Source organism: Hypomesus nipponensis, chromosome 27, assembly GCF_054491055.1.
Source record: "Hypomesus nipponensis isolate SF chromosome 27, ASM5449105v1, whole genome shotgun sequence".
NCBI lineage: Eukaryota > Metazoa > Chordata > Actinopteri > Osmeriformes > Osmeridae > Hypomesus > Hypomesus nipponensis.
Genome location: NC_140387.1, coordinates 7826263 through 7854049, shown reverse-complemented (window position 1 = coordinate 7854049; position 27787 = coordinate 7826263). Strand labels below are relative to the sequence as shown.

The window sequence follows — 27787 nt, the reverse complement described above, 5'->3', positions numbered from 1 at the left end:
ATGTTTTTGTTCGCCTTTGGATCAGTTCTGTAAGAATCTCCCCTTTCTGGGTTGAACAGCATGCTAAATGTATACTGGTTCTTACTTTATACTTGTGTATTTAACCTTTCAAGTAATCGCTCAAGTCACGAAAATGACAAAAAGTTTAAAACAATAACTATATCTGTATTGTCCTACTCCAGTTTTATTGTGATGACTTTACAAAAGTGTAAGTGATTATTTTTTCTGCATGATATTTCAATATGCGGCTAAATTGTGTGTTTTGTGTGTTAAGGTAATTTTCTACTGAATGCTGGCTGATTATAAACTACTGTCTATTTTCTGAGCTCTCAAAGGGCATGAATATGAATATTTCTTGTCTAGAGAGCAAGATATCTGAGATGACAATGAAGAAATATTATGATGATGATTGTAGCATGCCTTTGTACAAAGTCACGCAGAGTGGAACGGTCACTGGCATTGTCAAGTAGAAAATGCTCCATACAGCGTTTGAGTGTGCTGTTCAGGTTTTCGGTTCAGGCACTAATACAGATACATTTAACAACTTAACTGCTTGTTAAGACATGCATCATGTATGTTGTCCTCTCTCTTTATCACAGAAATGAGATTTGGTCAGCTGTTGGTATACCCCTTCATTGCAGACCATTGGTGTTTCGAATTTATCTTTTGAATTTAAACATGTCACTTCCATGGCAATGTATGTACACACTGCAAACATACCCGCAAGCACACACAAACACTTATACTTCTCTACGGTTACATAGAAGTAGATATTGGGTTGAACATTAACAAACATGGGTATCGAGGGCGAGTCTGCCTTGGATTGATAAGACAAGAGAGAACAAAAGAGAAATAACGGCAGGAAGATACAGAGTGAGAATGAAACAGAGTAAGACATACGTGTTTGGAAACAGTGATGAATATTTAGGGTACGCATGCACTGTTTTTCTAGCCACGTGGACTGTACTTCATAATATCGTTCATAAACGACAACGGCAGTTAAACCCATGAGGCTAACGTCATTGATGATGCCCATCTATGCCCAGTCATAGATGTGTGTGTTTTCGTATGTCTTTTCTTTATCATTCTCGCCTCCTGTTGTCATTGTTCTCCCTCGTTCCTATAGCGCTAATCCTTGTGTTTTTATGGGATGGTAATGGAAGTACACACATATTTCATTAACCACTCACCCAAGGTCATATGTAATGGTTTCTAATCTGAGTACAGGGCATATAGCATTCTGACCCCAGCTAGATCTGAGGTTTGGCATGACCTCCACCTTAAGTGCTTTAAATGGGCCTCATCATTCTCATTTGGCACAGTGTTGGATGAAAAGGAGAAAACAATTTGTAACTGAAAAAATGACAATGCAATGTGAATCCAATTCTTGCTCTTTATCTCTTGAGTCCTCTCATAATAAAGCTGTTCTTCCAATGTTAATTCCTTATGCTCGACAATAATAAAATGTGTTCAGATGTTATCAGTGTGTGACCAATAAAAATACATTTCAATGCAGAGCCCTCCCTAACCTTATCGTTCTCTCGCCCAGACAACTTGCCTGTGCACACACACAGAATGAAAGAGAAACTCAGGCAGACTTGCAGACAAATCCCAAAATATGAGGAAGCATTATTTTGTGACCCCCCCAGGTCCTATTCTGCTGTGTGTGTGGTGAGTGTGTATGTGCACGTCTATTCAGCTTGTGTGTGGTGTGTGTGTGCGTGCGTGTGGTTGTGTGTGTACCTCAAATCAGATAAGGACTTGGCCATCTGCATTCATTTCTCATCCAAGGACAAAGTTTCATTTGAACTTTCAACCAGTCAGAGAGCACAGAACCTGCATCCATTCTCAAGTTTGTATTAAGAAGACGAAAGGAGGACAACTACTACTCTATTATCAATAGCTCACTGATAAAGGTAGGGTGACCAGATTTGAGTTTGTGAAAAAGAAGACACTTTGTCGCGGCGGCGGCAGGGGTGGGGGGCTGGTGTATTGCATGCCACACCATGACCATGTGAATGCATACAAAAGTCACAATTGAAATGACTAAAATGACACAAACGACATAGGCTATATGATCATTTCTTTATTGAACCTTAACAAAATTGCAAAGTGCAAATGTAAAACAAGTCTTTTTGGGGCATTTAGTCCAGTGCTTCTGTTTGCTTTCAGTGGTTGTTTAATGTCTTTAATGTGTCTTGTCCATATACTAAAGCAATAATGCTAACAAATGTATATTCTTTATATGGCCACATTAACATAAGGACATTTAGACACTTTTCAGTCCTCCTCAGACAATAACAAAGGCGGCAAGGTGCTCAGTGTTGCCAGAATGTAAATGGCGAAGTATCGTACCAAAAGCTCAAAATGAGCGTATATGGAGGATAATTATCGTGCATCTGGCAACACTGAGAAAGCGGTCGACCAATGACAGTTCTCTCTACAGTCAAAGCCATAGAGTTAAGGTCAAAGCTCGCGCAAAAAGGAGTAAGGGAGATAGCCATTCAAAAACTTGTAAGGGCGTAATAACTAGTTTGTGAAAGACCCAGAGAAACAGGGAATCCCTGCCGGACGCAATTTTTAGGTTTCTAACGATACACATGCACGAGTAACACTAACACTAAATTTGGTGCGAGTAGCCCTACAGCATATCTAAAATATAACTGATATATTTTTATTCCGTGCAGTATCATTAAATCCAGCTGTTTTCAAATAAAAACAAGTATTTTTACTTAACAAATATTATTTGTACAACAATATATATAAATGCGCATAAATCCATTCCATTTACACGATGTCTAACATGTGTGGGTCCCAGATCCAGTTACAGATTCTGAAATTTAGTTTGGTGGCGCCGCATAGTTTTACCGCCTCTTTGACGTAGGTTCGACAACATGCTGAATATCAGCACTCGGATGAATCGGACAGTGCCAGAGAGCCACACACGACCTACAAAGCTGGTTTATCTTCCTAGACTTCTGCCGGGGACGACCGTGCATCTATGTCAGCCTGTGAACAACTGATAAAACTCAAAACAAAAACTGGGTAGAGAGGGTGGGCGAAGTAAGTATGCGCACTACTTTGAAAATTCCACTTGTTCACTAGTAGCGTATTACCAAATAGAATAAGCTAGCACATCTAGCCAGACTAGCTAGGTTTGCTAAGCTAAGTTACTTAGCTCGCTAATTCTTGAATTGGTCTGGTTACACTATCCATACACTATCCTTGCTCGTTTAACTGTAAACGTATCAGCTATATGGATAGAGGATGTAAACGTACAAGTTAAATAGCCAGCTAGATACTTTTTGTGATGGCACGCCGCACGGTCTGGCAGGTGTATAAATGCTCATGATGCGTTCAGAAGCAGAGGAAGCGCGCTTTCAAGGTCGTGCGCAAATCATCACCGTCATCCGTTTATACAAAACGAGGGGAATATGGTCCAGTGGTTATTGTGTATTGATATCTAGTCGTTATTAGATACAAATACATTTGGCGGCGATGAAAGGTTTGCTGTGCTGCAATGCTGTCTGAGCACGTAAAAGAATGTATAGCCTATAAAATGTATCCAAAGGGGGACTAACTACCGTTCTTGCTGTCTTACACAGAAGTTGTAGCCGCAATATTCAGGTTTGTGTGTGACAGAGATTGTGAGAAACAAAGACTGAGAGAGAAAGAGTTGTACAAATCCATAGGGAGAAGCACAGTTACAGTGCCTGCTGCCCTACACTATATTAAGGATGGACATTACTTATTTGTTGTCATCTGAGTACCTCAGTGCCATATGACACAGATTCCTATGTTATTTCATAAGGTTTAGTGTACATTGCATCAGGATTGGACCAGTGGGAGATGGTGTTACACAGTCCAATTGAGGGATCTTTATCTTTTACTCTTAACAGGGTGTCAGGACCTGAAAACCAGCCCAGAGAAAGAGAGAACCAGGCCAGGACGTGGACTGCACACTTCTCGTTGCTGTTTGCACAGACCAAGGGAGCATCCATATTTTCTGACGTCAGAATTTGTCATCATCTTTCTGGTTACCGTGAGAGGTGCCTCTTCTGATTGGCTAACATGCACCGCTTAAGGACTACGGTCGCAAGGCTACGGCCAATCCCTGCCTCCCAGAGTGCCCAGAGTCTATCACACGTCAGGCCTGTGGCAGTGGGAGGTGCTTTAAGGACTTTTCAGCCAATGAGGCACCTGAACGCGCCCGTGGCTGCCGAGCCGTTTCTAAACGGGACAAGTTCTAACTATGTCGAGGAGATGTACTTTTCTTGGTTAGAGAACCCCAGGAGTGTACACAAGGTAAGTGTGTGTGTTTTGCAAACGTGGTTTGTGCTGGGAGAAAGCAAACACAGGCTGCTCCTGGGATCAATGAGCACTGACGCTCGGGTCAACACAGTGTAACAGTGCCTGTGCAATGAATCCTACTTAAAGGTCAGGGGGGAAATTGTTTACTTCCGTTCAAAAGGCAGTGTGACAAATGTTAGACAAATATGCCCTATCCAGTTGGCTTGTTTCTGTTTGCTAGACAGTGCATATATCCGTGTGCAGAGATGAGGGAAGTGATGCTTGCCCGATAAAGCCCCTCGCCCACTGAAATTGCGGGATGTCGATTCTAGGGTTATTTTCCTGTTTACCCGCTGAGGTGAAGACAAACACAGACACACACATGCACATAACCATCAGCCTTGCATGTCCGACAGGGTCCGCTGCTGCTGTCACTATACGTGTGGCTTTGACCCCAACCTCTGTGGTGGCGTGCGGAAACACAAATAATTGTCACATTTTAAGCAGTTCAGATGACCCCTCCCCCCACACACACACACACACACACTCCTAACACCTTAATTATTGTGTCTATAACCAGCTAGCTGTCTTTCAAGGATCATTACATAAGAGGCTTTTTTTGCCTCTTGTTCAATGCCCCCCCCCCCCCACACACACACACAAACATTTCAGAGAGACCACTATGTAATGTGACTATGGCCACAACACAATATTGTAGGATCCATAATGCTTGAGTGCTGGGAGACCCTACCTGGGTCGAACTAAAAGACAAGAGAAGGACAAAAAAAAAGAAGCTTTTCTGTATCAAATCTCTCACTCGTTCATTCCCGATCGGTCCATTTGTGCTCTGTCTCTCTCTCTTTCCTTTCTCTCCCCTCTCTTTCTATCTTTCTTTCTTTCTCTCTATGTCTCTATGTCTCTTCTCTCTCTCTCTCTCTCTCTCTCTCTCTCTCTAACAGACCCTCTGCAGGCATTGTCAGGTGCTTACCAAACAGCACTATTGTTGACGCGATCAGGTGTTATCGTGTGTACTTGTTGATGTGTTAGGCACATAATCCTGTAGGTTGACGTTGTGCCTTGTCATAAATACAGTGTCATACATACATTCCTTCAGTAAATATAAGAATAAAAAAAGAACAAGTGTATTGATCTAAGAGGAGAAATTGCAGCCTTGCGGCATTACAGCCAAGAAGTAGGCCAGTGTCTCTAGTTCCTCCGTGTCGTAATGGTGTAACCAACGGATCCCCCAAAGCCGCTCATTGCCAGTAAGCCAATTAGACTTCTTCTCAGGTTAGAAACTCAAGGTCAGCATTACTCAGTAGTTTGTGCGTGCGTGTCTTGGTTGGCACGTACACACACTGCTGCATGTCTGTGCCCAGTGAACGGGTCAAAGACCAAACACAATTTGTGTGCGGCATACAGCTGTTTGGTTGTTTGTCTTATGTACTTACTGTAATCTGATAAAAGAATGACCATGTGTTACACTTTATACCTATGACCTAAGAGCCTTGACCTAGCCAATATGCCTGTGTGTGCTGTAAACCGGGCTTGGTTGAATTCATTCCTAACCTGTCCTCCTGTGTCCTATTCCAGTCCTGGGATATCTTCTTCCGTAACGCCAATGCTGGGGCTCCGCCGGGCGCAGCCTATCAGAGCCCCCCTCCTCTGGGGGGTCTGGCTCAGGGATTGGCTCATGCCAAGGCTCTTGTTGGGGCGCAACCTAACGTGGAGAAACTTGTGGAGGACCACTTGGCTGTGCAGTCACTCATACGAGCATACCAGGTACACGTGTACACACCCCGACATCTACTCTCTGTGGATGTTGCTAACAGGATATTTATACTAGCTATGCTTGGTAATCAGTGAGTTATTAGTCATTAAAAATCCATAGAAAGAACACACACACAATCATACAGTTGTGTATCGACCCTATCAGATTTCAACGGTAAACATGCAGCGTCACTCCATCTCGTGTCCTCCTAAATGGCGGGATGTTTTGACATGTTAATCATGAACGTGGGCTACACATGACATCCATTAACAGGCCTGATCTCTGACGTTCATAGCCCCACAAACAAACTGTAAGGGTTGGTCAATGTAATTACCCAGATGGTGTAGTGGTATGTTTCAATTTACATCAATATCCAGTTCTGTCAGTAAAGAGTAGACACACACACAAACTCTCTCACACACACAGTTGTCAGTTGCTTCATGGGGGCATATGATCAGGATTGTTCAGAAAGATGTGGTTGGGTATGTGATGGTCTCATTTCAGCACACACACACACCCACACACACCATGCTGAGATATGTCGTCCTGTGTTTAGGTACGGGGGCATCATATAGCCAAGTTGGACCCCTTGGATATCAGCTGTGTAGACTTTGATGATGCCCCCGTTACAGTGGGCTTCCAGAATGTTGGTGAGAGATGACCTCCTGCCCGCAGCTCCGCTGGCCCGCGCTGCTGGGATTAACCCTTTGCACATCTGCATTAAATCACATCTCTCTTTTTTCCTGTTCTGCCTCTGCCTCCCTTCCAATCTGTCCTTTCTTACCCTTGTTTTGTTTTTGTTGCTGTTTTTCTTTGTGTGTGTTTGTGCTGGGTTTGTCGTTTTTTGATTTGGCGGTCCTCTTTCCCCCCCCCCCTTCATTTGCATGTGCCAACCCTCCCCATCCCCCCTCCCTCCCCCCCAACACCATTCATCGCTAACTGGATACCCTCCAAATTCCCCCCCCCCCCCCCCCCCCTCCTCCTCGTGTCCTCTCTATCTGGGGCGACCCTCTTCCATGGGATGGTGCGTGCGTAGATCCGGGGTCACCATGTGGCTCAGCTGGACCCTCTGGGCATCATGGCCGCCGACCTGGAGCCCACTCCCTCTGACATCATCACCTCCAACGATAAGCTGGGTGAGGACTGAGAGTGGGTGAGGAAGTGAGGAAGGAAGGTTGACAGACTGGGTTTTTAGGGCATCCTCGTCAAAGAGGCCACCTTACCATCCCAACATCCTTGTCGGCTCTCGCGTGGCTTTCTGAGTCGGTTAGACACTTGACGGGACAGGCCCGCTTCGTTTCCATGGCAACCTACTAACGTTGACCAGACCGTGAAGGTGCTTAATGTGAACAGGGAATTAGCATCCGTCTTTCATCCACGATCCCTAGACATAAATATATGATGTTGTATCTTTCAGCAACCCCTTGACTACAAGTTATCTGTAAGGCCTAAAACCATTTTATTTGTGGTACATGGAACTGCAGTGTTCCCACTCGTAGACTAATTTGTGGCGGTGCGCCACAGAATCAACACCGGCCGCCACATATTGCGTTTCATTATACTTTTTTTTTAATGCTATTTAAAACACTGCATTTCCTTTCCCTGCTCTCCCTCCGTCTCTCTGTCACTCACGCGTCTCTCACATACACACAGTCACAACGTCAGCACACGTAAGCAACGACGTCGATCTGCTGTGCTAGTAAGAGTGTCAGATGGCTGAGCAGTGAAGGAGTCGGGCTAGTAATCAGGAGGTTGCCGGATCGTGTGAATAATTTGAGGTGAATAACATGAAGTTCAGTGTAATGAATTATTAACAAAGGATTTATTTTGACCCCTCCACACACACGGCACGTCAGACACGGGCCGACCGACCCCCACAAATTGCTTTCTAATCTGTGGGAAACACTGGAACTGTGTTCTAAATCATCCTTAACTAATGTTGTAGATAAGATGTATGTTTTTTCATGTTTATGACTTATGGAAGTACAGTCCATAGAATGTCAATGTAAACATTCCCTTGGCCCCTTTATGTGTGTTGCCCTCCACAAACTCTGTACTTGAAAGGGAAGTGTCAGGAGATGCGATAACCTGTTAGAGTGTGTGTAGCTGTGCGTTTGGGGTAGAATAAGACGTTTTGCACTGGTTGAGTGGTCAATGGGGGAGTGACATTAACTTGTGTCACTAAATGTACTACTTTATTAATCTGTGTGTGTGTGTGTGCATGCGGCAGACATTTCTGTATACAAAGACCGTCTTTATGATCTCACTGCTGAAGGTATGGCTTTGCAATATAGTCCACTTCCTGTTAACCTCTGCTTTAGTAGGACCTTCCGCTTAACTAGATGGAGTAGAATGGACACAAAAAGTTGATTTCCGTAGTGTTTACATCCACCAATCAAATTAGCTAAAGTTCTAACCGGTACCACTTGATTTTATATGTAGACCTTTTCATAGCATAGCCAACTATTGGTTTAGTAAACTAAATACTAGTCTGCTATGTAGGTCCTTTTGTCTTAGTAGTGCTGTATGTGCTGTCCATTGTGCTTGTTCAGTGTTTACAAATGCATTGAATGTCAATCTTTCTACTGTACCTTAAAGAGACAATGATAGTGATAGGGGGCTTTAAAGATGCAGTCAAAACCCTCTGAATCAGCACACTGTCGCTCACTGGCAGGCCTGAGAGATTTTCATGGGAGCCCACACAGACATCAGCTTCCCTGCCTGCATCGTGAAGTCTTGACTGTGATGAGATCAGAGAGAGCCTGGCCCGCATGGCTGAATGCCTTTCAGCCATGCGAGCCTTGAGTTACTTAAGTTTTCTCAAGGCTAGCCAGGTCTGCAACAAAAGTAGGGCACTTCATGGATGACAGTACCACTCACTTTTACTGTACTGAGTACAGTTTTGAATGCAGTTGTGTGTGTCTGAGATACAAGGACGTCAAAGATAAAAACGATCAGTTCAGTGACGATTCAAGCCTTCACCCTTGAAGCACTTGGTCACACACACACAGGTTGGGGTTTGCCTAGAGCCAGGGTGCTTATGACATTTACCCAGTAGGCTACATGCACATGGGTCTTGCCCTAAGGTGTCTCTGGTTCAGATGTATGTGGATGAAAGATGGCACACTCACTGAAGGCTGTGTGTGTCAGGTCGGTGGGCGTGGGAACATGTCTGTTTGTCGATGAGCACGTGTTGCATATGCGTCACTGCACCTTATCTGTGTTTGCAAGAACATTCAGTTCCGTGGTTAAAACACACATACGGAACCACATGGGCTATAAGCGGACACACAACTGGGAAGTGAAGAGCTGTTGATCTCACCCAGAGAGGGACCAGAGATTGGAATATATCCTGGTTTGGATCATTCAGACAGACACGTTTTACTCATGCACTAGTTTAAAAAGTTTAGGTGTTCTGTACGCATACCTACCCAAACGCATTCCCCCCAAAAATATACCCTGTTATAGGATTGTTGTGCTTCTCTTCTGTTTCACTTCTTGTTGCACTTTCATGTCTCCCTGCTTCATACTAACCAAGCTATACTTTGTTTGTGCTTTTAGTGTTGTGTTTCGGATTTTTTATCCGTGTGTTGCTTCAGATCTGACAGTTTTGATCTGTCAGTAGTAGAGCCCGACAGATAAAGATTTTTAAGGCAGACAAATATTTGGTGATTTAAAAATCTGATATTTAGATATATCGGCCGATATATATAAAAAAAATACAATAATCCAGAAACGCGTAACAAAACATGAACAGATTTCCCTAACACTCTGCTCGACTCTGGCTGGATCAGCTGGTTGTAGTGTTTGTGGCGTTGCCAACAGGGACGTTGTAGAGTGCCCTCTGGTGGACAAACTATACAAGCTAACACTCATAACATGGTTGAAGGTTGGTGTTGTTTCGTCCGTTTTTTAAATTTGTAAATGTTTTATTCATTTATCGTCCATTATAAATGCTGATACCGATATTTTTTGGAAAATACCTAATATCGGCCGATAATATCGGCCCGCCGATAAATTGGTCAGTAGAGACAATAGAAGTGCAGCTCTCACTCCTGTACTCTTGCTCGTCTGCTGTACCTAGTATAATTGTTTCCCGACCCCGCAACTCCCTCTCTCACCCCATTCTGTCTCCATGGCAACGGCAGGCTTCTACGGCCTGGACGAGTCCGACCTAGACCAGGTGTTTCGGCTCCCCACCACCACGTTCATCGGGGGCAGCGAGAGCGCTCTGCCTCTCCGAGAGATCATTCGGCGCCTCGAGGTAAAAATAGGCCGCCTCTCTCTCCCGTCCCAACGGACATGCAGTCGCACACTCACCCTCACCTTCTCCTCCTCTGCCGTAGATGGCATACTGCCAGCACATCGGGGTGGAGTTCATGTTCATTAACAACTTGGACCAGTGCCAGTGGATCAGACAGAAGTTTGAGAGGCCCGGAGTCATGCGTTTCACCCTGGAGGAGAAGAGGACTCTACTGGCTCGGATGGTTCGCTCCACCAGGTCCGTTCTGCCCCCCTAAGGACCGCCTCATGTTCTCAACGTCTGGCCCCGTCTCTGCCTGACTAGATGTTCAACCAACCGTAGTGAGGCCCAGTTCAGTTTCTCAATAAACTGAACTTTAATTGACCCTTTTTTGGATTGGAGGAGTCGGGAGAAATCCTTGATGTAAACCTACCTGGATTGGTGGCTTGCGTAGAGTGTTGGGACAGCACCAAGCCGGTTAACTTCCTGTTGCTTTCCCGCGCTAGGTTTGAGGAGTTCCTCCAGAGGAAGTGGTCATCGGAGAAGCGCTTTGGCTTGGAGGGCTGCGAGTCACTCATCCCCGCACTGAAGACCATCATCGACAAGTCGAGCGCAAGCGGGGTGGAGAGCGTCATCATGGGCATGCCCCACAGGTACTGCGGCGCCATGATGGGGCGTGCTACGGACATGCAGACCCCCCAGACCCCCCCCCCCCCCCTCCGAGATAGTCAGGATGAAGAAAAACGAAACAAGCTAGCTTTTAAAACAAGAGGAAACCAATTGAAAAAGGTTGTGCGAAAAGAAAACACTTTCTCTGCTGCCACTTTTAATGGGCCACAACATTTGTGGTAGCCTATTAAAAGTCGTCCTTATTGCCCTACATATGAAAACGATACGCTCTGTGTGTACATAATCGTCTCCTCTCTCTCTCTCAAGGGGGAGGTTGAACGTGTTGGCTAACGTGATCCGCAAGGAGCTGGAGCAGATCTTTTGTCAGTTCGACTCCAAGCTGGAGGCAGCCGACGAGGTCCGAACCACTCATAAGTCACTTAGACAGCGTCAAACTCTTCGAGTCCTACTCCCTATCCTACAAAATACAATCCTAAATACGCTCATTCTCTCTCTCCCCCTTTTGTCTCTGCTTCTCTCTCTCTCTGTCTCTCACTGTGGTCCTACTCCTCTCTCCCAGGGCTCCGGAGACGTCAAATACCATCTGGGGACGTTCCACCACCGGCTCAACAGGGTCACAGACAGGAACATCACGCTGTCGCTCATGGCTAACCCCTCCCACCTGGAGGCGGTGGACCCAGTCGTGCAGGGCAAGACCAAAGCAGAGCAGTTCTACTGTGGAGACACAGAGGGGAAGAGGGTAACGCATACACACAGACTCTCTGTCTCTCTCTCTCTCTCTCTCTCTCTCTCTCTCTCTCACACACACACAAATTGAGTTTTCATTGCAAAATGTTCCATCCAAACTACATTACACTTAGTAGACGCTCTTATCCAGAGCGACTTACAGTAAGTACAGGGACATTCCCCCCGAGGAAAGTAGGGTGTAGTGCCTTGCCCAAGGACACAACGTCATTTGGCACAGCAGGGAATCGAACCAGCCACCTTATGATTACTAGCCCGATTCCCTAACCGCTCAGCCATCTGACTCCAAACTCTTTCTATCTGGATCTTAAAAGGTGATGGCTCTCCTTCTCCATGGCGATGCAGCATTTGCGGGTCAGGGTATTGTCTACGAGACGTTTCACCTGTCCGACCTGCCCTCCTACACCACGCATGGCACAATACATGTTGTGGTTAACAACCAGGTAAACACACTCATGCTAAGAAACACTCTCTCCCTCTCGGGTAACGCAGCTTCGGTTTTTTGTATCACAAAGCTTGATGCCCCACCCCCTACACCAGGGGTGTCAAACCCTGGTCTTCGAGGGCCGCTGTCCGGCATGTTTTGAATGTTTCCCAGATCCAGCTCACCTGATTCAAATGAATGTTCGTTATAACAACCCATTTAATTGAATCAGGTGTTTGGAGCAGGGAAACATCTAAAACATGCAGGACAGCAGCCCTCGACAACCAGGGTTTGACACCCCTGCCCTACACACACACACACACGTACATTCAAACTCTTGTTGTTTCGTCTACGCAGATTGGGTTCACGACAGACCCCCGCATGGCACGCTCGTCTCCGTACCCGACAGACGTGGCCCGGGTGGTCAACGCCCCCATCTTCCACGTGAACGCCGACGACCCCGAGGCCGTCATGTACGTGTGCAACGTGGCGGCCGAGTGGAGGAACACCTTTCACAAAGACGTGGTGGTCGACCTGGTAAGTTGTGGCTCGCGTCGATGCATAGTCCACGTTCGACCTCCTGGTGGGAGGGAACCCTCCCTCCCTGCCTCCCTCCCCCTCATGAGGAAATTTCCAAACCGTCCCGTATGGGTGTGAAATCCTTGTGTGTTGTTGTCGCCGCGTAGGTGTGTTACCGGCGCAACGGCCACAACGAGATGGACGAGCCCATGTTCACCCAGCCACTCATGTACAAGCAGATCAGGAAGCAGAAGGGCGTGCTGCAGAAGTACGCCGAGGAGCTCATCTCTGAGGGTGCCGTCACCAGGCAGGAGTACGAGGTGACTTGGCGTCGCGTCCACTGCGCCGACTCAAGGTTCGAGTCTAGCGCAGCTTCTCCACTCTTATCTCACTACCACCCCACCCCCCCCTCTCTGCTCTACCCCATCTGCCCCCGTGTCTCCATGTAGGAGGAGATTGCGAAGTACAACAAGATCTGCGAGGAGGCGTACGCTCGCTCCAAAGACGAAAAGATTCTCCACATCAAGCACTGGCTGGACTCTCCCTGGCCAGGTGTGTGTGTGTCTGTTTAGGTTCTGTGTGTTTTTATCTCTACCTCCGTCACTCCATCTCTGTCCCACCCCCGTCAACATCAGTCTCGATCGCTTTGCATTTCTCAGTCTTGGAAAGTGGTGCATTGGTTGTGTCCATGTACTTGATACACTGTCTGTGTGTGCGTTGTGTGTGCGTTGTGTTGTGTGTGCGTTGTGTGTGCATTGTGTGTTTGTTGGGTGTAGGTTTCTTCACGTTGGACGGTCAGCCTAAGAGCATGAACAGCCCGTCCACAGGGATCACTGAAGAGGAGCTCAACCACATCGGAAACATCGCTTCCTCCGTCCCGATGGAAGACTTCACTATACATGGAGGTAGCAGGTCTTCACACACACACACACACACACACACACAGAGTAGCCACAGCTCAGAGTTGCCTTTGTCTTCACAGTCACCACAAACAGGTATATCTCAGCATCGCTTGCTCTTATAGAGATTCAAAGTGAGAGGGAAAGTGAAGGGGAAAAACAGTCGGTGGACACTGCACTTCGGCTAACAGCTCTTATTTTTAAATGTATTTTATAACTCTGACTGACTGTAATGGAGATCACTCCAAAGGTCAAGACGCCGGAATAGATTGTTTCCCAAAAAATGACATTTTGGTGTGTGTGTGTGTCAGGACTGAGTCGTATCCTCAAGGGCCGTGCGACGATGGTCAGCCAGCGTGTGTGTGACTGGGCGCTGGGGGAGTACATGGCCTTCGGATCACTGCTCAAAGAAGGGACACACGTCCGCCTCAGTGGCCAAGACGTGGAGAGAGGCACTTTCAGGTATACACACACACGTTGAAAGAACTCAAAAACAGATACTACTGCCAGATTGACCCCTGACTCTCAAACTCTCTCCCTTCCTCCTTCCTTGTCACTCTGCTTTCTCGATCCTACCTCTCCTTCCTTTTGTAGCCACAGGCACCACGTTCTCCACGATCAGAACGTCGACAAGAGGATCTGCATCCCGATGAACCACGTCTCTGACAACCAGGCCCCCTACACGGTCTGCAACAGCTCTCTGTCAGAATACGGAGTACTGGGTCAGTAGCAGTCACGCAAACACACCCAGACAGACAAACCCATCCATCACCAACCCACTCTGATGACTCTCTGTCCCTCCACATGCCTGTAGGTTTCGAGCTGGGCTTTGCGATGGCCAGTCCCAATGCATTGGTTCTGTGGGAAGCTCAGTTTGGGGACTTCCACAACACGGCCCAATGCATCATAGACCAGTTCATAAGCCCGGGCCAGGCCAAGTGGGTCAGGCAGAATGGTATAGTCCTGCTGCTCCCCCACGGGATGGAGGGAATGGTAAGAACCACCTCGACTCCATGACCTCTCCAGTTTTTCCCTCTGTATCTCCCAGTCTCCCTACTTTCTCTCTTTCATATACTGCAAATACAGTCTGTGTATGATCTCAACCCATGATGCTTCACTAATTCACAATGCTTCACTCAGGGTCCAGAACACTCCTCAGCCCGTCCAGAGAGGTTCCTGCAGATGTGCAACGATGACCCAGATGTCTTCCCTGTGAGTGTGTGTGTGTATGTGTGTTCCCTTGTTTAACTACCCTTGTGGGGACCAAATGTAATCATAAGTATAGTAATGGATGAAAAACCTTTTCCTGGGCACCACAACTTCAAATGGTTTCAGGGTTAGGGTTAGAATGAGCTTAAGCATTACAAAATACATTACATTTTGTCATTTAGAAAACACTCTTATCCAGAGAGACTTACAGTAAGTAAGTACATTCTCCCCGAGGCAGGTACGGTGAAGTGCCTTGCCCAAGGACACAACGTAATTTTGCACAGCCAGAAATCTAACCAACATCCTTCTGATTAATAGCCCGACTCCCTAACCGCTCAGCCATCTGGCCCCCCACATTAAGGTTTTAGGTTAGGTTGAGGGGTTGTTGGTTGGAGATAACACCATTTTGAATGGGAGTGAATAGTCAGGCCCTACTAAAGAAAATATACCTGTGTGCTCAGGTTGGTGTCATATACCATAGCAACCCTTTGCAGACACATTTGGTTTTACATTTTTTCCCCCTCCCGTCCTCTCTCCTGATCTCTTACCCTCTCACTTTCTCCCTGTCCCTCCCTTTCACGCTCTCTGTTTCTGATGCAGAAACTGTCTGAGGAGGACTTTGCCGTGCGTCAGTTGTATGACTGTAACTGGATTGTGGTTAACTGCTCCAATCCGGCCAACTACTTCCATGTGCTACGCAGACAGATCCTGCAGCCCTTCAGGAAGCCTGTAAGTAAACACACACACACACACACAACCTCTATCAAACCTCGCTGCTCATGACCACCCATGTTTTTTCTCTTGCCGTGGGTAGCTGATCATCTTCACCCCCAAGTCGCTGCTCCGCCACCCGGAGGCCAAGTCCAGCTTTGACGAGATGCTGCCAGGTGAGGGGGACATGGAGGGAGGTGAGGCCTGGGGGGGAGGGGGGAGCGACAGGGAGGGAGGCCAGGGGGAGGAGAGAGGGGGGGAAAAGGGAGAGAGGAGGGCAGAGAGCGAGTTGACATAGAGAAGACGAGTGGCAGAGTGAGAGTTTTGGACTGCAAAGAAGGGATGAGATCGACGTCAACCAGATATCTAGCACCACAGGTCATGACTGACACACACACACACACACATTTATCGAGTGTAATCTCTTGGAAAAACATACACACTGGATACATGTGTGTATTTTGTGTGTGACCCAGGTACACACTTTCAGCGAATGATTCCAGAGACTGGCGTGGCATCTGCCAGCCCCGAGGGGGTGAAGAGGGTTGTTTTCTGTACCGGCAAGGTGTACTACGAACTGACCCGGGAGCGCAAGAACAGGGGCATGGAGGCCACAGTCGCCATCACTCGCGTTGAGCAGGTGAAAAGCATGTCAACCAAAACATACATCTTCCAAACTGTACTTGAGACTTTGTCCAAAAAGAAAGTTTGGAAAAGATGTCACATATATCTTAGGGAATGTGTACTCTTGTGTATTTCAAAACACTTTTTATGCTTTATTGGCATAAGCAGTATTGTAAATACGGCCAAAGCAAACATACAGGCATGTGTTACCTATTTATTGTTATAAACAGAAATTAAAGAATAATAATGATCTATTACTCTCTACTCTATATTATGGTATTTCTCTCTCTCTCACTCTACAGCTGTCGCCATTCCCATTTGACCTGGTCAAAGCCGAAACGAACCGCTATCCCAACGCCGACCTGGTCTGGTGTCAAGAGGAGCACAAGAACCAGGGTTACTACGATTATGTCAAGCCCCGCATCCGAACCACCATCAACCGCGCCCGTCCCGTTTGGTACAACCCACTACCATACCAAACTTCAAACTTGAGTCACTGGGGAAAGAAACCATTGAATCTTTACTTTTTTCAGCTGCTTCTTGTACACTGACTGTGTGTGTGTGTGTGTGTGTAGGTACGCTGGCCGCGACCCTGCGGCTGCTCCAGCCACTGGAAACAAACAGGCCCACCTCCTGGAACTGCAGCGCTTCCTGGACACAGCGTTCAACCTGGGAGCATTTGCTGGCAAGGAGTGACAGCCAGTATAACCACTAGCACACCGTCTGTCCCCCCATGACCCGCCCCCCCCCCCCGGCAACCAGGAGACCTCACAGCACTGCCCCTCCACACACACTGGCTGGTTGTCAGTACTCTGGAACTTTGGTTTTGTTCTACCATGGAGGGCGCACGGTGGGACAAAACAGCCATCGATATCAAGTGGAATGTAGTCTATCCGCCCATCCTCCTCTTCTCCTGCTCTCCACCTTCTTCAACATCCGTCCGTTCTGCCACCCTGCCATCCTCCTTTCTTTTGTTTGCTCCATCACCCACTCACTTACCTTGCACCACCCTCCCCCTTCCCCACCCGTGCCAAACATAAACAAACCGTCAGGAAGTTACTTGAAATATATCCTAAGACTTATTGATAACTCATCCGCTTCAGTGGTAACTTATAGAAAGCGGAAATGAAATGATGGTACGCTGTAGGATGAGGTGAAACATTTATTTATTTTTGTATCATTGTATGTCATTTTACTCTTTGCTCATGAATAAAGACAAGAGTTCCTGTGGCACTGGGTTTTGAAGGTCATTTTCAAAAAACAATGAATCTGTTCTGTTAAATCTGTTATCTTACCATTTATCTTACTACTGATCTCATGCGTTTAATATAAAGAATTCAATATTCAACAAAAATCTTTTAAGTTACGTCAAAATGTATCAAACATTTTAAAATAATCTGTTTTAATTATCCCAGCAGGTAGACGTTTCAGTTTTGTCCTTAAATGATAATTATTTACTTCATTGCTCTTTGCAACAGCACAATGTTGTTAGAGATTTCCTGTCTGCAATGGCAGAACAAAACCAGATTAAAACAAAAAGCAGTATTATGAGCTTCATCTCTAGCGCAGGGGATGGGCGTGTCACAACAAGGTGGGTTGCCTCACAGCAGACTCTTCTTGTCACTCAAGGTGTTCTTGACAAACGCAAACACATCCACCGGTTTGTGCCGACACACTTTGCAGTAGTTCTGCAGTGTTTCGTACAGCTTCCCTGAAAGATGGAGAAGGAACAGCTCTCAGGGACAAGTGTGAGTGGGAAAACAAACACTGTTAGATGGTTAACCAATACGTCTGGGTTATCTATGAGGCATACATAAATAATCACATCCTTAGATCAATCACAGCTCCACGGTTAGATGGGTCACACATGTTCAAGTCTTTTATTTGTCAGGTACACAGAACAACACAAGGTCAGACTGCGCACTGATACTCTTAAGACAAAACAATGCAAGCACCTGGCATTACATAACATATAAGTACACAGAACATAATTTACATCTATGCTGAGCTTAAATAAGTGAAACTTCCTAAATATACAGATAGCAATAAATATTTGACAATACTAACCCTAATACTAAAACTTCCTAAATTACAGATAACAATAAATAATACACTATACAAACCCTAAATGCACATAAAAACTATTTCAACCCTATAACCTATACTAACCTAAGTGGAGTACAGTACAATAGTGCAAAATTGCCGTGAATATGTCACATGCAAAATTGCAGATCCGTGACTATGCCACATGCAACTTGTAACCAAGTAACTGCATGTGGCTCACCCACTAGTAACTCCTTATGTGTATGACTCACCAACTGTAGTTCTTTGGGTGACCAGTAGATGGTACACATCCACCAGCTCCCTCGCCATCTCAGAGTCCTTGAAGGTGAAGAAGGCCAGTCCCCTTTCAGTTTCCGCAGCTGCCATCAGCTGGATAAGAGCTGGGACGCACACACGCACACACACAATAAAAGCAATTCAGGAGAGCTCTTGTCTTCATCCATTCCATTGGATGGTATTTGTGTGTATTAAAAATATATACGATGATGACAGACAGACACATGCCCTTTCAAACACTCAGAGCTTAAATACCTTTGAGTTTGGGGTCTCCGTTAAAGGCTCCACAACCCCATTTCCCGGTAGCAATATCTGGCACATCGCAAGGGGTCTTTGCATCTCGATGAAACCCACAATATGCCTATGGGGACATTGTGAAATATAAATCAAACAACCCCAAACTGTCACGCTATCTTCAAAACGAGCCAAAACCTTGGAAAAACCCTTCGTGGCTCTCAGCTCTTTGTAATGCAGTTCTAAAATTCATGGCAGGTTAAAGTTATTAACATTAACGTGGATGCAATTGTCACACAATGCTCAGGTTTGTCTTCAGAGTGCTGTCTACCTTGTTGAGTTCACGAGTAACTGAACTCATGTTGTACTGTTGAGTCGGGTGTCGGAAGTGTTGAGCATCGATGGCCAGGATCTGCCTGTGTAGCCGTCCCCAACTGTCCCTGTGGTGGAGGAACCCAATGAGTCTACGGGACATCTGTGTGTGTGTGTGTCTGTGTGCGTGTGTCTGTGTGTGTGTCTCCGTGTGTGTGTGTCTGTGTGTGTCTTATGTGTGTCTATGTGTGTGTCTGTGTGTGTGTCTGTGTCACCTCTCGGTTCGGTCTTCAAATGGGCCTGTCCACTGAAAGTTATCACTGTAGCCCATGTAGCTACTGAACTGTTGCGAACCTGACAAGAACAAATAACAGAAGAACATACATATTCAAGTTCATTTGGGGGGAGTTTTCAGCTTTATTGTGACAGTGACGGTGGAGAGACAGCAAATTCAGGGGAGAAAGAGAGGGGAGGGCAGGGAATGTCCCGGGCTGGAATGTCCCGGCCTAGGTGGCACGCACTCCACCCCGATGAGCCACCCCAGGACACACACACGTACAAACTCAAACGCGGACCCGGCTGACCTGTGACGATCAGACATTCTAGGTCGGACAGCTTCTCGGTGAACAGGCGGGACACGATCAGCTCTGGGTTCATGAGGAACAGGATCTCCTCCTGCACCAGGCCTGCGCCTAACACACCACCTCCGACCAGGCTACAGGCAAAATCCACCTAGGACACACACTCGCAATTTAACAAACAAACAGGAACTCCACCGTTCAATGACGCTGTGGCATACCAGGAAGCGGGCATTCCATGATGCCCCCGCCCCCGCCCCCCCCCCCCCACACACACACACACACACACATACACACGCAGCTTGTATGACATAGACAAATGCCATCATATATTTCTCACCTGTAGCATTCCATTGCCTTCAACCTCTATGCTGCCTTCTGAACTGACATGGAGTGGTGTCAACCTCTTTTCAGAGCTGCCATGGACACATGGACACAGGGGAGACACATTTAGCATGAATCAGTCACACGGCACACAAAACACTATGTTGAAACCAGAGTCTGTATTGCCCCTGAGTTTGTGTTTGTGTGTACCTTTTCCACATGGGTCCCTGTGTGAGGCATCGCCTCTCGAAGGTTACCAGTCCACCGGGTCTCTTGTCTGCCGTGACAATAACAAGGTTCAGGGGTAAGGGGGAATAACATACTGACACAGGACACAAACTCATGCAACAGTAGAGTACGTGAGAGGAAGGAGATACCGTTGCGACTTATGTCATCGGTGACCACTTTGAAGTAATGCAAGATGAATCGCAGCTTCTCTTTCTTCCTCTCTAGTTGACTGCCAAACAGACTGTGCGCAGAGGGAAGAGATGAAAAGGGTTCAGAAATGAATGAGACAAAACACACTAACATGCCCTTACACACACTCTTTTTTACACACACACACACACACACATCCTTTGATCTGATCAAATGATCTGATATGATTACCGATGACATCACTGGCTTACAGTAGGAAGTCATGCATGGGATCTGTGCAGGTAGCCTGATTGTCTGACCTGTTGAAGTTGATGGTGGGGTAGTTGCTGTATTCGGCTTGGGCCTGGGAGGAGTTACGGTGAGGGAAGGTACAGAAGAAAGCATTGGCCAGAAGACAGGCTATCTGACACTGCGAGAGCGTGATGGAGGAGGTTTGTCCTTTCTTGAGCAGAGGGATAGCCTGGCAGACACACACACAAAGCTTCTGTTAGCATTTCTGTGGATTGACGTGAGATGGCAAAGTTGAGGTGGACGTTTTGTCACCTTCTTCACATAAAGAGGCAGTTTGGAGGCCAGCTTTGCAATCTTTGGCAACAATGATGGGTAGTAGTTTTCCGTGGGATTAACACTCTGGGAAGAGGGAGAAGAAAGGCAAATCATTAAGGGCTGGAGTCACTGATGCCAGGGGTACTACTATTGAATCAGTTCTAATCAAATCATGTTGTCATTGGTGAAATGGTATCTGACCTTGACAAATGACTGGAGAAGATCAAAGGACCACAGTTCCTTGTACTTTGGATTGAACGTCTTTATGGCTTTCTATGCACGAGAGAAGGAGAGGTCAACCACAAACCGCACATCGATTTTGAATCTCACACAGTGCCCAGCATTCAAAGTGCTATTGTACCTCCACATCATCAACCGATACTTTGCTGCTCTTGGAAAGGTTCTCCAGTTGTTTACAGATGACCTCCCATCGGCTAGTTTGGGTGGCAACGCCTGGAAACTGTAACACATCGTAGGAGCATAAATGTGTCTCGGAACAGAATGCGAAAAAGACGGAAAGTGTGGGTAAAAGGGGGGCCGATGTGGGAGCATCAATGAGGCTGTTGGCAGAGACAGAAGTCATGGACCAGCAAAGAGGGTTATGTTTCTGAATAAGACCGTAGATCAGTTCAGACCTTCTTTACACTCATGACGCTTTCTGGCCAAAACGGCAGCTTCACAAAGTGGTTGTTCCAAAAATGCCGTCCTTCCTGATACTCAATACATTTTCTATCTTTGAAAGCCTTTACCTAAGAGGGAAAGACAGAAAGGTGTGAGCAATATTTTCGATCCCTTAGCAATCCAAACATTTGTATGTGCTGTGATACTAGTGAAATAAGCCCACACCAGTGTAGTTAGTGAAAGCCTTACGTCAATGAGAACATTGTGTGTTCTGCTGAAAGTCAGTGCACTCAGTGGTATACGGTCCCCATGGACTTTCTTCAATTGAGAGAGTGAGCAACATGATGTTCCTATCACCCCTCCTTTCTCCTTTCTTTCCTCTTCTCTCCTCTTTCCTCTCTTCTCCTCTGTCACTTTATGGGAAGGTTTCTGGTTGGAGCCATGGGCGGTGTCCGTGTCCAAATCTATGAGGTCTTTTTTCCCAGGCTCAGACTTGCTGCCACTGACCCCTTGGTTGTGTTCCTTATGATCATGATCGTGGTTCAGGACGTCCTTCATCTGGGAACTGTCATTTTTTGCCATCTCTAAGGGAATTAGAGACATCTATTACCAGGTTTGCATGAATACATCCCATTGAAAAAGTAATCTGATTGACAGTGGCATGGACAGATTAACACATTACTTCTAAATATGGTGTACAGTATTTGAGATTGGGAGATGTAAATTAATGAGACATTTATCAAATCGAACTAGCTGTGCAGACAAAACGTTTTGATTGTGTAGGCCTACACCGCGATATGGTTCATTGTAAAAGATGTCCAATTATTCTTCTGCTTCTGTTTTGAGCAGTAGGTCAAATAGCCTAATGTCGAGTCGTCATATGTCGCTAACAGACATTTTAGTGACAGGTCGTGCCTAACTATACGCTATGAGTTCAATTTCAGACTTGTTGCCTTCGCTCTCATTGCATCGTCTACTCAACCCAGTTGCCATAACTGTCTTACGACCTACAGTTAGAACCCAACATTACATTGAGTGAAAATAGGTTTTCCAGCGTTTTAGTTCATCAACATGTTAACACTTAAAAGACGAAACAAAACGTAAAACAAAACAGAAAGAAGAGCTAAGTAACAAATCTAATCGGAATCGACAACATTACCGTAACGTGCCTGGATTAATTACTCTTAGTTTACGAATTCGCCGAAAAGTTTAGGGAATCCGATACGAGTTATTCATGAGAAAACGCGTTGAAAGCCTGCAATACTTAAGAACAGGTAAAATGAAAGTGAAAGTGATTGTTTATCATCATAAAGTGTGGTATTTGTAGTCAGTTTAAAATAATGTTGGATGGAATAGACATTCATAGAATTGAGGTAGGCAGCGAATACAATAAGAAAACATTTGTGATCAAACCTCAATTAAATGCTCATTCGTTATATTTATTTAATCCATAAACCTAGTAGTAGGCTAGGCTACTTGTTTAGGGTCGGATCAACAGTTCTCCTTATCAGCACAGGATGGCAGTGATGAAACACAAAATATACACGAACTAAATCGCACCCAGCGACAATAACCTATCCTCGCTCATATTGGGTCTACCATAAAATATATTTCCAGGGTAACCCCGGTTAGTTGTCTATGTGTTTCTGGGAAGTTTGTTGGTCTACGACTGAGTTATGTGAATATTTATAAAATATATTAAGATGATAGACTGTAAAAAATAGAGTGCGGACCTTTTTGTCCTTAATACAATTTACAACGATATTTTTGACGATTTGATTTTTGACAACGATAAAATGTTTCTTTGGGGTTAGTTGTTATACACTAGGCCTATGTCTCAGCCCATTTAGTTGGTCATAGCCACTGCCAATTTCAAAGGTGCCAGTAGGCCTACCTGAAGCGTTTCCAGTTACTTGATTCAGGTCACTGTTCTGTCCCTGGCCAGAAATAAGTCACCACAATGGAATGCTCCCTGGAAACAGAAACAGGGATGACTTAAAAAGGCCTGAAAGTCAAGAAACCCCCCTTGAGTATAAGTGTTAACGTAGTTGGCTGGCAGACACCGTAGTGGCCACTACAGACAGTGTAGTCAGGGGAAACTGTTGATCAAGTGAAGATCTACACAAACTTATACCAGCCGGGTTCCTCCTTTTCTTTGTCCTTATCCATATACAAAAACACTCTAGAGTCTAGACTGTACCCCCCCCCCCTGCCCCCACCCCACATACACACTCCCACCAACATCATCACCCGCCATTCCTCTTTGCTGTACTCAGAGATCTGCTCGAGATCAGGTTGTTGCAGCTGCCGCAACAGCAAGCCTCAACCATGTACATATGCATGCTTTGCATTCTCTCACATACCCACACACAAACACATGCAGCAAAAATCACACCAGGATCAAGCTAAGCGATAGCAAACATCTGACCTTGCACGTGGGTGTTTAGCTATACATTAATATGAGGAGTGTAAATTTGTAAATTGTACTTTTCTAATGAAAATGTTGTTATATTTTATGACAGGGTAAAATCCAATCAGAACCTTCAACTGTGTGTGTCTGTGTGTGTTTGAAAGACGTGGGGGCCGTGTACGCATTCTGCGGCAGGTCGTGGAGGAGGAGCAGGAGGGAGGGGAAGGGTGCATAGCTATGGATAGAGGCGAGAAAGATGAAGAACAGAGGAGATTCTCAGCACCTGTTTCCAGGGCAACAGAGAGCTGAGGAGTGTAGATCGGACTTTTCATTCTCCACACTATACTGCCCTCCAGCAAGATACTGCAGACACCTCGTCTAACTGACTCTCATACGCACGCACGCACGCACGTGCACACACACACAAACACAGTCTCTCGAGCGGCAAAATTCCTTACTGCCTGACTTAAGTATAAAGATGTTCTGACGGGTTTGTTTTTTCATTATTAAAATAACATTTGTTTTGTCTTTCACAAAATATGTAATCTATCAAATTTAATGGAACGTTACATTATCCAAATGCATATAATTCCGTCTTCAACCAGATTTGATGAACGATCATTTACCGTTTACGTCACTGTCTGAGGCAGATGGTGACATCTCTCGATGACTCCCTCTCTGGATGCTCAGCTACTCTAGTCTGCGACTCTATGAAGAGAGAAGTCTGGGCGTCTATGAGAGGAGGACATGAAAAATGCTTTTCTCCCATCGGAGACTCGCGGCCCCGTGATCTCATGAATATGTTAGCAAGCCATTGTGAAATAGTCAGTGAGGGAGCTATGCTACCAAGCCACCAAGCTTTGCTAGGATACGGCCTCTCAGTCTGACTTTCCAACATTCAAGAGGTCCAAACCTCCACCGGAGGTCCAAAACAATGATAGCTCCCTTGCTCTGCGTGGACTCTTGGGGCACGTGTAGGCACTAAACCAAGGGTAGCCGTTTGCAATTGAGGACATGGATGTTACGATCAGATCATTTGACTGCTTTATGGAGAAAAATCCAAAACGCCGAGTATCCAGATTGTGTTGATTTCACACCTCTTCAACGATCTTGGGATAGCTCCGTACCTCGAGACATTAGCATAAAGAGAACACGGATTCTGACAATTCACTCAACCACGTCAGGCAGTTTGAGTCAAAGGGTAAGTAAATGTAGGCTATGCAACATGGAAAGCTAGATACGCTAATGACTAGCATACTTGACTAGCGTTAGTTGTTTGCCAGCTGTCACCTAACTACCAAGCAATAAATCTATTCCGCTAATGTCAACCCGATAATTGTCTTTTTAGCTACGTTAGCTTTATGCCCATTCACCTCCAAAAACATTGCAAGCTAACGTTAGTGCTAGCATTGTAGTAAAGCATAGGCTAATGTTTATCGGTATTGCTTATAGCTTTTGACATCTATTGCTTGAAAGGAACATAATAGTTTGGTACGTGTACGTGCGGATATGGACTAACAATGAATTTTGGAATGAAAATATGACGATGCTTACAATGCTGGCTAATAGTCAGGAGCAAGTGGTCCTAGTAAACAAACCATGTCGTAACCTCTGCACTCCCATATAAAAGATTTAGCTACAAGGTTAGGTGAAACAAAATGTCTTCCATTGTTACATTATCAGCATGCTCTGATGTGGTGGTTACGTTGCTTCTGGACTGCATTGGAATTCTGTAACTATTTTGTGAGAATAAATGTCACGCGCACTACACATTACATTTTTCCAAAGTGTGTACCCGAGGCAAGCAGGTATTGTATCATATGCGACTTGTTACCCATGATGTTGCCTTTCTACTTGCACAGCAAATTCAGTGAACTACCAGTATTGGTCAAACAACCACTATAGGCTACTCTTTCCTCGTCATGCAAACTTTATCTAGTTGGAAATTCCCACCGAGGCTGACATAGTATCTTCACGTTGTGTGTGAAATATGGGTGGAAACAGAGTTTGTAATGTTATTGCAATGTCTCATATAGATTTTAATAAGCATGTTTCCCACCTAAGGCCTATTTGTCAACTGTGGGTCTTTTATGTTATTGTCAATTATAATGTTCTGTCTGTCATTGGTTAAAGTGGCACTTACAGCTGCTTTTTTTTCTTTGACAGTTAAGTGATTAGTCTACTGATGGCTATGGTCTCAAATAAGACCAGAAAATATTTCACTCCTAGTATAAAATTTGTTTTGAATTGATAGGTTTGTTGTAATCAGGTACTTCCCAGGAGTTCAGTTTCTATCCAGGCTGACTGTGTATGATTGTTTCTAATGAGTTGATGACCTCACCATCTGAGCTGAGAAGTCACTGTGTAGATTGAGAACTCTTCTCCGCTAAAAAGTACCCCCTGCATGGTCTCAGGTGGGAGTGCATTATTGATAGGAGTTGATATAAGGGAAAAACACATTGCTGTATCCTTACTATGTGCATGGGGGCATTGTCAAGGCTTTGTCAAGGCTTTGTCAAGATAAGGCTTTCCCCTGGATTGTCATGAATTACATTTTTATGCTTTAGAATTGAACTAAGGACTTCAGCCCCCCCAAAATGACTAACAGCCCTCAGTGTTAATTGACCAGATAGCACCCCCATTCACAAAGCGAGGTCCATTCAGAAATGTTTTAGAGTTTGGTGGGGAAAAAACAACTGGCCTGTGCAGATCCCTGACCAAAACACCGTCAAACACATTTGGGATGAATTCTTACGCCCTGTGTATGCCCGGTCTAATCAACCAAAATCAGTGCCCAACCTTCTTTGAATGCTCTTGTGGCTGAAAGCCCCCCCCCCCCCCCCCCAAAAAAAAGAAATTCACGTGAGGTAAAATCTTTGCATTCTTCAAAATGCTGTTTTTGGCATCATCCTCTAAAATAAATGGTATACATATATTTGAAGACATAGAGGAGGAACACATATTGTCTTATACTTTTAATGTGACCTTGGTTTTCAGGGTAAGTGCAGAAAGTGCTAAATATACAGAAGTCACACCTCAATGCCTCACCAGAATTGTCAGAACCCTTTCAAACATGTTCCGCAAGAAAGACTACTTCTCTTCAGAATCAGAATCAGAAAGGGATTTATTCACCATGAAGGTTAGCACAGACAAGGAATTTGCTTTGGCAGGGAGGTGCATACAATAAACATATAGGAATCTTAAATTTAAATGTGGTCTAATTATACTAAGGATATATAAACTAGCAATACTAAGTGGAATACAGTTAAAATAATCTCACATAATCTCATATCCTCTCAGTAAAGTATGCGGTAATGTCAATAATGCACCTTCAGTGTACCCTAAATGTACCAACTTTGGTTGTTTTACGTATCCCTAATTGACACCTTTTAGGGCAGAGCTTATGAAGATGTTCTTCTCCTGGGGGTCCTTTAGCCAGCCTCATGGAAGTGGTTTTAGTTCAGTGGTAACATACTAGTCAGGCTATGATTAATATGCACATCTGTGTGACTTTGTTCAATGTGAGGTGAGTCATAAAAGTCGGCAAGACTCTTTTCGACACATGTTGTTCTGACTTTATCTAAAAGACGTACAGCTGTGACGCAGCCTGCCGTGGTGATGTGTGCACTCAGACACACACACACAGACACATGTCTTTGGTGTTTTGTGAAAGCGCGTCTTTTAGTTTACAGCACAGTAGTATACGATAAAGCTCATTTTTCTCCCTAGCCTGAAAAGGATATCACTCAAGCTCACTAATTTGGAAAGTCCTTTTGAGTGAGTGTGTCCGTGTCTATGCAGTTGTGGCACACACCGACCAGAAGGATTAAGCAATCGGGTCCGTGTGGTATTTCAGGAAGAGAGAGCGAGAGGGCACTATCGGGCACTACGGAGAAGAGAGGAGGGAATAAAGGAGGAGGAGGAGGAGGAGAAACGGAGAGAAGACAAGACCGCCTAGAAAAAGGAGAACAGACTTGGGA

General features: G+C 45.4%; 3 protein-coding genes across 13 annotated transcripts in view; 2 read left to right on the top strand and 1 right to left on the bottom strand.

Moving 5' to 3' along the window:
* Positions 1-1795: 1795 nt before the first annotated feature.
* Positions 1796-17294, top strand: ogdhb (oxoglutarate dehydrogenase b). 6 transcript variants are annotated; one of them, XM_084693414.1, is made up of 24 exons: positions 2901-3063; positions 3900-4305; positions 5884-6072; positions 6618-6707; positions 7098-7197; positions 10210-10325; positions 10408-10562; positions 10811-10957; positions 11241-11331; positions 11494-11673; positions 11993-12121; positions 12460-12639; positions 12789-12941; positions 13071-13173; positions 13398-13526; positions 13832-13982; positions 14115-14242; positions 14335-14513; positions 14661-14732; positions 15330-15458; positions 15544-15616; positions 15917-16080; positions 16367-16521; positions 16640-17294. In XM_084693414.1, the coding sequence occupies exons 2-24, from the start codon at positions 4072-4074 to the stop codon at positions 16758-16760; spliced, it is 3168 nt and encodes a 1055-aa protein (XP_084549540.1). In that variant the 5' UTR covers positions 2901-3063; positions 3900-4071; the 3' UTR covers positions 16761-17294. The 6 variants fall into 6 exon arrangements, with proteins under 6 accessions (XP_084549536.1, XP_084549540.1, XP_084549535.1 ...); XM_084693410.1 differs by lacking the exons at positions 2901-3063; positions 6618-6707 and adding an exon at positions 1796-1916; XM_084693409.1 differs by lacking the exon at positions 6618-6707.
* On the bottom strand, positions 17214-25501 carry pargl (poly (ADP-ribose) glycohydrolase, like). 4 transcript variants are annotated; one of them, XM_084693428.1, is made up of 18 exons: positions 25362-25493; positions 24434-24515; positions 23292-23369; positions 21647-21981; positions 21412-21525; positions 21138-21236; positions 20978-21049; positions 20774-20860; positions 20530-20690; positions 20230-20321; positions 20063-20129; positions 19869-19944; positions 19535-19682; positions 19226-19304; positions 18970-19078; positions 18660-18765; positions 18380-18508; positions 17214-17775 (listed from the first exon to the last, which is right to left on the bottom strand). In XM_084693428.1, exons 4-18 carry the CDS (start codon positions 21977-21979, stop codon positions 17666-17668), a joined length of 1782 nt encoding a protein of 593 aa, XP_084549554.1. In that variant the 5' UTR covers positions 21980-21981; positions 23292-23369; positions 24434-24515; positions 25362-25493; the 3' UTR covers positions 17214-17665. The 4 variants fall into 4 exon arrangements, with proteins under 4 accessions (XP_084549554.1, XP_084549555.1, XP_084549557.1 ...); XM_084693429.1 differs by having other exon boundaries at positions 24434-24539; positions 25362-25468; XM_084693431.1 differs by lacking the exon at positions 24434-24515 and having other exon boundaries at positions 25362-25501.
* Positions 24459-27787, top strand: part of zmiz2 (zinc finger, MIZ-type containing 2) — a 15952-nt gene continuing 12623 nt past the window's right edge. The window contains exon 1 of one of the 3 annotated variants that reach the window (XM_084693415.1): positions 24459-25008. The gene's annotated coding sequence lies outside the window, so the exon portion shown is untranslated. The remainder of the gene's footprint in view (positions 25009-27787) is intronic. The other 2 variants (XM_084693417.1, XM_084693416.1) reach the window with 2 other exon arrangements.

What these genes read in the sequence shown, in the direction of transcription:
- ogdhb (XM_084693414.1), top strand. Translation starts at nt 4,072, where the DNA reads ATGCACCGCTTAAGGACTACGGTCGCAAGGCTACGGCCAATCCCTGCC. An exon ending in AGCTGGAGGCAGCCGACGAG is followed by an intron (nt 11,332 to 11,493) that starts GTCCGAACCACT and finishes CCTCTCTCCCAG; the next exon opens with GGCTCCGGAGACGTCAAATA. An exon ending in CCATCACTCGCGTTGAGCAG is followed by an intron (nt 16,081 to 16,366) that starts GTGAAAAGCATG and finishes CTCACTCTACAG; the next exon opens with CTGTCGCCATTCCCATTTGA.
- pargl (XM_084693431.1), bottom strand. Translation starts at nt 21,979, where the DNA reads ATGGCAAAAAATGACAGTTCCCAGATGAAGGACGTCCTGAACCACGAT. An exon ending in TTACTCGTGAACTCAACAAG is followed by an intron (nt 18,766 to 18,969) that starts GTAGACAGCACT and finishes ATGTCCCCATAG; the next exon opens with GCATATTGTGGGTTTCATCG. An exon ending in CACCCAAAGAACTACAGTTG is followed by an intron (nt 17,776 to 18,379) that starts GTGAGTCATACA and finishes TCCATCTTTCAG; the next exon opens with GGAAGCTGTACGAAACACTG.